Genomic DNA, 9,436 nt, shown 5'->3' on the forward strand with positions numbered 1-9,436 from the left:
CTGGCAGGGCCGCAAGGCCACATGCAGGCAGTGGCTCCTCCTCTAGCCGCTCGGATCTGCACTGTCGGTGGTCCGCCGACAGATACACGAATGGCGGTCGACCGGGCTCGGTACTTGCCCAAAAACTCGTCTGCGCACCATTGCCACTCATTAAGTGCGACCACTGTCCAAGGATGGTCGTGCGCCGTGTGTCTACAACTCCGGAACATCCCGGATGGGTGTTCATCAAGTGCTTAAACGATGGGGTATGTGCTCTTTTTAGCTTCGGTTTGTGCTCTAGATTTAACTAGTTGTGCTAACTTTAAATTTTATTGTGTAGCATGGATGTAAGTTTTGGTATTGGGAAGATGAGTACATTGATATATTGATAGAGCGAAATTTAATACATGTTTTCGTGCACTTTTAGCTAGCATAGAGGCTGTAAATAAGACAAATGCACTTGTTGCTAGATTAGAGGCTAGACACGAGATTAGGTGTGAGGAAGCAACATCGACTTCTGCCTTGAAGAAGAAAGGAGGATGACAGGTCGAGTCTCCTCCACAGATCAACAATGAGTGCATCGAGAAGGCCCTAACCCAACTCAAGGGAGCAGTTATGGAAGTTGTGTATCTTCTAAAATGTATTCTTATGGTTTTTGTTTTCTTTGATCTTGCTTTACTAGTCGATATATTTTTCATGTACCAAAAATTAATGATGAAAAAAAGTGAAGGACTTACAAAGAAAAATGTACGCGGACAGGATGTGGCCGGGATGCGTCTGCGCGCTAGGCGCACGGCCACCTCATCCCAAAACAGACCCGGACACGACCCCATCACCCTAACCAAACGGACAGAATTCGGACCAAACGAACGTCCGCTTGAAATCACGTGATGGAGTTGGCCTAACACGTACTCCTACATAGAAACTCCGTTGAGCACAGGGCTACCGCGAGGACGAAACCGCGGATTACCCCGATACGTCGGCCACCGCCCGAAACCCGTGCAATTTCCGGTGCTGGAAGTAGGAGTACTACTCAGGTACGAGTACACCTGTCGACCGCCCGCAACATACGGCCACATGCAGCCGCGCCGCGCGTGCCCAGGTTCCGCGGGAAACGGCCGTAACGGCCAGGTCTGGTCGGTCCTTCCTTGCCGTCCACGCCCAGTCGGCAGCTGCAGCAGGACGGGCGCGTCAAGGCAATCACAGCTGGGGACGCCACAATGAAAGCTCCACGGATCGCCCAACGCCAGCCAATTGTCTAGTCGGTGAGTCAGCCAGTTTTCACGGAAAGGAGAGCTACGGACAGCTGTGGCAGCACTAGAAAACAATGTGAGCCACAATTTCCGACGAGAAAAAAGCTGAGCACCAACCGTGTGATTCCACCTCCTCCCGTAGATGATTTCGTGTGCCTGCGGTCCGTAAGTGTAGCATCGCTGGTCAGCCAGTGCCTTTAAATCCATCGCCGATATTATATGGTTTAATTAAGAAAAAGTTGCAAGGAAAGAAAGAAACCGGCATCCATGGTCCTCCTCCGTCCTCGCACTCCTCATCCCATGTCACCGTCCACCTTGACGCCGGCCGGTGGTACACCACACCACGTGCGCCGCCCGCTCCCGCCACGCGTAGCGCCGTAGGCCACAGGGAGGGGAGCCGGCCGGCTGGGCGATGCTGTGAAAAACAGTCTGAACTGCAAAGCGCCGCGGCGATGCCGTTGGCGCGCGCGGACGCGCACCGGCCGTCGCGCTAGCCGCGCGCGCTCGCGAGCTGGCTCACGGGATTCGCGCGCTCCGCCCGCTGGCGGGTCACCGCGCAAGCGCAATCGCGCTGGGATGCACCGCGCTGGCCGCGGGGTCGATCGAGCATCGAGGGCCCCTGGCCTGCTCCCCGCCATGCGCCATGTCGCCGTCACGTACCGCTCATGGGTTTCGTACCCGGCCCAGTTTCGCAACGCTCGCTTGCGACACGCACTATGTGACCTCAGCCACTCCATCCGGACATGGACACCCGCTTATTTCCCCACCTGCCCCTTCCAAGCTCGGGTATTTTCGGACTAGTAGCTGCTACGTACTACTCCCTCCTTTCGGAATTATTTGTCTCAAATATGGATGTATCTAAAACTAAAATATATCTAGATACATTTATTTCTGCGACAAGTAATTCTAAACGAAGAGAGTAGTTGTGAGACAGAACCATGCTTGTCTCATCTCAAACTAAAAAAAGGTGTAGTAAAAACCATGCAAACTGGACTGATTCGAGATGGATTGATGTGCACAATTCTGTGCACGCGAGACGTAATAACTTCAGATTTCGAGAGCAAACTTTGCCGTGAATATAGCTAGACGACGACGCTGCCAAGCTATGCATCGACCGCATATCACTTCACCCCATACTGTCATGCCGAAGCCGGCAGCACCACCCAACCTACCAACTACAGCAAGATTGTACATACTCCCTTCGGTCCTTTTTACTCTGTATATGAAAATTATTTGAACTTGTATTTCATAAAGTTTGACCATATTTATATGAAAAAATATCATCATCTACCGTGCTAAAGTTATACAATATGAAAATTTAAGTCATGACACATTTACTGATATTGATTTCATATTATGAATGTTGGTATTTTTTTTCTATAAAGTTGGTCAAATTTTACGAGGCTTGACTTTAGACAAATTTTATATGCAAACTAAAAAGGAGGAGAGGGAGTATGATATTGCCATCCGGGGCTATAAAACCGGGCCTGGACCGGGGAAGCAGGCAGGAGCCCAGTTGCCCAATTCAGCGGAATCCGAGGCCCTCTTTCGTGAGAAACACGCCGTCCCCCCATTGGCAGGCTGCTGCTGCTCCAGTGCTCCTGAAAATACACTCTACCACGTCGCCCCGCGCCAGCTCCGGCTTTGTCCAGACACCGCACGTCGACACAATCCGATCGATAGTCCAGCCAGCCATTCATCCGCTGCCGTCCTCTGCCTCTGCTCTTATTAGTACGCCCCCACCCTCTCCCTCTCCCACAGTCCCGCGACACCAACAGCTGCGCCAACAGCAACAGCCCAGCTAAGCCCAGCTCGCCCACCACCAGACGTACCACGTACAGAGAGCTAGCAGCACCATCCATGGCCGCCGAGGAGCCCAAGAAGGTGGAGGTGGAGGCGGCGCCGGAGCCGGAGGCCGTCCCTGCCGCGGAGCCCGAGGCCCCCGCCAAGGACGTCACCGAGGAGAAGGCCGTCATCCCGGCGCCCGAGCCGGCCGCCGAGGAGGAGAAGCCCCCCGCCGATGACTCCAAGGCCCTCGTCGTCGTCGAGAGTGAGTCACCCGCCGCTTGCTTTCCGCTGTTTCTTGCTCCCGTTTCAGTCAAATTTGCTCTTGTTTCGGCATGGTTGAATGATGGAAAGAGGGGTGGGCGTGCTACGACTAGGATCTAGTAGGAGCGAGCAACTTTCTCCTGTGTTATTACTAGGAGATGAACAGTAGTTGTAGTACTAGGTTGTGGTACCCATGATCCTGGGATATTATTTGCCTTGCTTTTTCTTTCCCTTCCTCTCCTCACTTTTCCTGGCATGACATGATTATTGCTCCCGTTGTAACACCTAGCCTAGAGTATGATTAATTCGATAATTTTAGTTACGTGTTAGCTGCAATTGTTATTTGGTTTGTGGTTTGGCCACTTTGGGACGCTTTCGCCTATGTTATTCTTCCCTGAATTGCCTGCTTGCGAAATATATCAACACTTGGTTGGTGCCGCAAACAGCTCTGACAAATATCCCAAATGTTTGTCTGAATTTTTTTCCTAAGTTCTAAATGATTTTGTTATGAAAAAGCAGTGGATTCAACCATGGTGCCGCAGATTTTTTTTTCGAACCTGAAGTGCTGCTGAGTTTTGGATGAAACAGAATAGAGAGCGTCTTAGGACAACATAGATAGGTGATGCTGGCCATGTGTAGCTTCACTGAAAATATGTCTGCCAAAATATTTTGGGTTGGAACTGAGAAAAGATAGTTATTGGAACTTTCCTGAATTCCTCACTCCCCCATATCCCTTTGTCCTCTCACTCCATCTGCTCTCCCTTCTCTCTTCCTCCCACCCTTATCCATCCCAATTTCCTTTTTTGGAGGAATCTCAGCTTCACTTTAACACCCTAGAAAGTGTCCAAAATGGTGTGCTCAGGGAAAAGGAACCAAACAGAAACAAAAGCCACATGAAGTTAGTGTTGCACTAGTAGTTGGTTTAGAACAGATAAAACCAGTAGGCGCGCACTCACTAACCGAGGAATCATGCTACAAAAAACAACTCTCATATCTTCTTTTGGTAGGAATAAAGCTATTGTATTTAAGAATGACATATTGTAGTTTGGGACAGGCAGGCAGTTGCTTTCTGTTGCTGCTCTAAGTCATCATAGATGATAGATGCACTACTATGCTATAAATGTTCACTAGTTCAGTTGCTTGCATAGTTGGAAAAGATCGTTCGGTTTTTCTGTTGCTGCTCTAAGTCATCATAGATGATAGATGCACTACCATGTCTATAGGTTGATCCCATGGAAATTCAACATATGGTGGGACCGTATTACTGTTATGAAATGGATAAACATGAAGTAAGTATACCTGTCTATGATAGTTCTTCTCTGGTTTGGCACTCAATCACGGCATGCTCCCCTACCCTCGAAAAAACCAAACACAATGCGAGTAAATAGCAAAATTGGAAGAAACTGCAGGGCTAATTAGCGACAAGCTTTTAACCATACTAGCAAGATGCCCGTGCGCTGCACGGAACATCAAGATGCATTTGTATGAGTAGTTTATCTTGTGAGAGAAAAGGATGAACGAGGAAAAGCCTTATTTGCAAATGTGGATAGGGGTGTGGGTATCTTTTTGTAAAATTGCCATAGTTTCCTTCCTATCCGTCAGATATAAATCGGACGGCCTATATTGTAGGATGGCAGGCACACCATCATCACCAACTCTGTTTTTTATAAGAGTAGAGACTAGTAAGTTTGCACCTAGTAGTCCTCAGAATTATGACCATGCTGGAGTGTGAGTCAAGGATATTCATAAAACTGTGCATTGGATGCGGAAAGTTTAGTGTATGATGACATTGTTAGCCATTCCTTTATCCAGAAGGACTGTAAGTAGCTTTCTATCCTACTCTGTTTGCGTTTGTGGATGGACAAGTTCAGATAATAAGGTAAGTCCTATACAAGTCATCATCATATAAGATCTTAGTAGCGATGGACGCGATGGAAGTTAACTTCTCAAGTATGGATTACGTAATGCTCGCGACACGAGTGGGTATTAAAAATCAGTTAACATTGTACAGACATATGCTAGCTTCTTGCTGCTTAATTACTCGCATATCAAATAATAACGCATCAACTCTGGCTCATAAGATACTTCTACATTTTCTGCTTACCAGAGGTTGCAGATGAACCTGTTGCTGAGAAACCCACAGACGAGAAGGCTGCACACGGCGGCTCAAATGACAGAGGTAATTACTGAATAATTTGACTTCTCCTCTTATCATAGAGTACAACTATGCTAACAAACTACCTGAAAACTCGCTATGCAGACCTCGCTCTTGCAAGGGTGGAAAGTGAGAAGAGGAACTCTTTAATTAAAGCATGGGAGGAGAATGAGAAGACAAAGGCTGAGAACAAGTATATTACTCCTATTCATATTCATCCATTCATAAATTAGCTAGTATGCTTTTTTAATTGTATGGTAGATTTATCACTAATCTGTTATTTTGGATGTGCATGTACATATCTCAAAGGGGCCCTTTAGCCACTTTAATGGTTTCAACTAGGAAACAGAACCTATATAAAGCTTCATCTTAGTAATATGTCTAGTCTTACTCCTAGATACTGAGGATATGTCAACCCGTCTAATTCAAACAATAATAAGAACACCTACAGCGCAACTACCAACAGATATCATGAAAGAAGCTATGTCATTTTGAAGAAAATGAAGAAGTTGTATACTTATAAGTAAACTATGTTGTTTATGTTGTTGAATACATTCATTAATATAAAATTTTCGCATCAATGTCACAGGGCTACTAAAAAGGTATCCGCTATTCTCTCATGGGAGAACACCAAGAAAGCAAACATAGAAGCTCAACTGAAGAAGATTGAGGTACTTTCGTCGTTACCATTCTTTGCATATTATTACATCAAAGGATGAAACCCATTACTGTACAGTTGTGAATATCCATCTGCAATTCTGAACATTGCGCTCTCTCTTGGTATGCCATCCCGCAAACTAAATCTTGTAACTGTGCACACATTCAGGAGCAATTGGAAAAGAAGAAGGCGGAATACGCCGAGAAGATGAAGAACAAGGCGGCAATGATTCACAAGGAGGCTGAAGAGAAGAGAGCGATGGTCGAGGCAAAGAAAGGGGAGGAACTCCTCAAGGCCGAGGAGATGGCCGCCAAGTACCGCGCCACCGGCAACTCTCCCAAGAAAGTCATGGGATGCTTCGGGGCCTGAAGCAAAAACGTTCCTGTTTCACAAATGGAGCAAGAGTGAATGAAGTGTTGATCCGTGCTTGCTTGCTTCCTTCCTTGTTTCTTTCATCCCTCCCAAGTGTGTAGTGTGCCTCGTGTGTAAAGTCTGCCGTCTCTGTATATACACATTGCTCCCAGGACAGGTGCTCGGTTGTGTACATCTTTGATGCTTGACAAGCAACATTCTTATGTGTAGTTAAGAAAGTCACATTTGTTACTACTGTTGACATTAAAGCAGTCGCTTTTTGGTCTCATCCTGGTGCTGATGTTGTTTTCTCCCGCTGCTCTGGTTGAATCCATTCCGTTTGCACCTATAAGGCTATATGGCTATCATGTTGATTTCATCAGGCGGGAACAAACTTGTTGTGAATTACATCAATTTGGGATAACTGAAAAACAGTTTATTAAATGGGCAGTATTGTTCAGTACTAGACGAACAAGTACCGTCAACAAAATCGGTCGCATAATTGGGTAGATGATGCATTCGAATTTATACAACGACGTGATGTCTCGGGGGCCGACGCATGGGGCGGCATCGGGGCCGTTGCCGGGGATCACCGCCGCCGCCCCTACCGGCGGGAGGAAGCACGTGGGCGCCCGGTTCTGGGCCTTGGCCGAGGAAGGCGCCGGCGACTCCGACGATGACGATGGTGACTTGGGCGGCGGGCCGGCGGGTGTGCCGCCGCACTTCTTCCGACGCGATTTGCGAAGCCCTTAGGATGGGGGTATTCCGAGGACGAGGTGGCTCTGCTTGTGGATCAGGCAATTCCTTCCGACGATCCGTCGAGGCTAGGTCTGCGGGCGGAAGACAAGATCAAGATCGTCCGACGCATTGTTCATCGACGGACGGCAGCCACGGCGATCCGGCCTTGGAAGGGGCCACTACCTAAGGCCAGTCTACCGAAACCGATTTTGTCAGATTTTTTACGGAAGATTCGTGGAAGGTTGTGATGAGGAAGAAGAAACGGCGGCCGCCGACGGCACAGGCGCCGGTGGTCGACCAAGCAGGCGTGATCCGGGCAACACGGATCGAGCGTTTGAATTGCTTGCTGGGCCACGAGGGACTAGCGGTGGCTGAGTGTGGGCCGTCGGCCCAGTGTGAGCGTTCCGAGGATGGGCCGGGACTAGCTGGGTTTGTGGCCCAGGCAAAACCGGTGCCTATTCCCCGCGACGTAGAGCCTGCATGCACGAGCGAGAACCTGAGTCGTATTCCTCGGCCATCGCTTAGGGTTCGTCGGTGTGCTGTTCCCGGTTTCCCCTCGTGCTCGACGGGACGAGCGGCGCGCATACCCCCGCTAGCGGCGTGCATGGCGGGCCGCGGTGGGGCTCGACCGCCGGGGCCTAAGCCGGTGGTGCCTGGGGCGGTGGCGGCGGCGCCTCGGCCGCTGACCCAGCAACAACAGCAGTAGCCTCCTCCCTGTTCGGGGACTTCGACCCAGTAGCTCCGAGCGGGAGGAGCTCCGCCAGCGCTGGCCCCTGCGCGTGCTCTGCCACCTCATGTGGTTGCGCAGTCGCATGCAACTCGGTTGGAGCCGGTGCACGGGGCTGCCGGGGGGCACCAGCCGACCGCTGATCGTCATGGACCGCCGGCGCGCCGTGGCGGCGGCGGCGGCGGCGGCTCGGGGCATCGTTTTCCGCTTTTCGTGGCAAAGCCCCCGATGATCGCGGACATCACCGAGGTCAATGGGGGGATGACGGCTATGATGTGTACGGTGAAGGTCAACATCGCGGCTCGTCTTCCTCGGGCGGAGGGCGCGGTTATGCCTGGCAGAGCGATGGAACGGCGGAGCATCCGTTTCTCGGTCCTCCGGGTGGTTTTGTTGAGGGAGCATCCGACCCGGACTACAGACAGAGAGGTGGTTTTAGAGGATCTCGGAACGGCCGCGCTGGCAAGAACCGTTACCGTCATCCTCCACCGCCTGCCACTACCATCACTGACGTCGCTGAGCCGACGATGTCTTTGGAGGTGGTTGGTCAGCAGACGCCCGCTTTGTCTGGCCAGGTCTTGGCTGCGGTGTCAGCTTTGGCTACTACGGCGGAGCCCGCGAACGAGACGGCGGTTGCAGGCTCTGTTGGAGCGCTTGACAAGCCGGGTGGTGAGAAAGTGAGCAAATGGGCCCGCAAGAAAGAGAAAATGCTTTGTTATCACTGTGGTGAACATGGACACTTCATTGCTGAATGCACTGTTGGGCTTTGTGATACTTGTTCCAAACCGGTGCATGCGTCGGGAGAGTGCCCGCTTTTGCGTGAGCCCATGCCGGGTGTTACGATCTATGGTGTGTGCTGCGCTGAGTTGATGTTTTTCGGGTCTCCTAGTGCTGCGGAGATACCTGATGTGCCTTAGAGTGCAACCACGGGGGTGGTGAAAGTTACCAAGGGTGACTTGACCGATGCACAGATCTTGCACAGCCTGAATGAGTTGGCACCAGGTAACCATCAGTGGGAACTTATTGAAGGAAATATGCCCTAGGGGCAATAATAAAGTTGTTATTTATATTTCCTTATATCATGATAAATGTTTATTATTCATGCTAGAATTGTATTAACCGGAAACTTAGTACATGTGTGAATACATAGACAAACAGAGTGTCACTAGTATGCCTAGCTCGTTGAATCAATGATGGTTACGTTTCATAACCATAGACATGAGTTGTCATTTGATTAACAGGATCACATCATTAGAGAATGATGTGATTGACTTGACCCATCCGTTAGCTTAGCACGATGATCGTTTAGTTTGTTGCTATTGCTTTCTCCATAAATATACATGTTCCTATGACTATGAGATCATGCAACTCCTGAATACCGGAGGAACACTTTGTGTGTTATCAAACGTCACAATGTAACTGGGTGATTATAAAGGTGCTCTACATGTGTCTCCAATGTTGTTTGTTGAGTTGGCATAGACCGAGATTAGGATTTGTCACTCCGATTGTCGGAGAGGTATCTATGGGCC

At 49.6% G+C, this 9,436-nt stretch overlaps 1 protein-coding gene across 1 annotated transcript; it reads left to right on the forward strand.

The window, feature by feature from the left end:
• Positions 1-2,776: 2,776 nt before the first annotated feature.
• On the forward strand, positions 2,777-6,732 carry LOC125539030 (Remorin family protein). The gene is made up of 5 exons (XM_048702390.2): positions 2,777-3,282; positions 5,389-5,460; positions 5,542-5,629; positions 6,026-6,107; positions 6,263-6,732. Exons 1-5 carry the CDS (start codon positions 3,093-3,095, stop codon positions 6,461-6,463), a joined length of 633 nt encoding a protein of 210 aa, XP_048558347.1. The 5' UTR covers positions 2,777-3,092; the 3' UTR covers positions 6,464-6,732.
• The last annotated feature ends 2,704 nt before the right edge of the window (positions 6,733-9,436 follow it).

Source organism: Triticum urartu, chromosome 2A, assembly GCF_056163025.1.
Source record: "Triticum urartu cultivar PI428250 chromosome 2A, HENAU_Tu73, whole genome shotgun sequence".
NCBI classification, from domain to species: domain Eukaryota; kingdom Viridiplantae; phylum Streptophyta; class Magnoliopsida; order Poales; family Poaceae; genus Triticum; species Triticum urartu.

Coding starts and splice junctions, on each gene's coding strand:
- LOC125539030 (XM_048702390.2), top strand. CDS start 3,093: ATGGCCGCCGAGGAGCCCAAGAAGGTGGAGGTGGAGGCGGCGCCGGAG. Junction 5,461..5,541: donor CGGCGGCTCAAATGACAGAG/GTAATTACTGAA, acceptor CTCGCTATGCAG/ACCTCGCTCTTGCAAGGGTG. Junction 6,108..6,262: donor CTCAACTGAAGAAGATTGAG/GTACTTTCGTCG, acceptor GCACACATTCAG/GAGCAATTGGAAAAGAAGAA.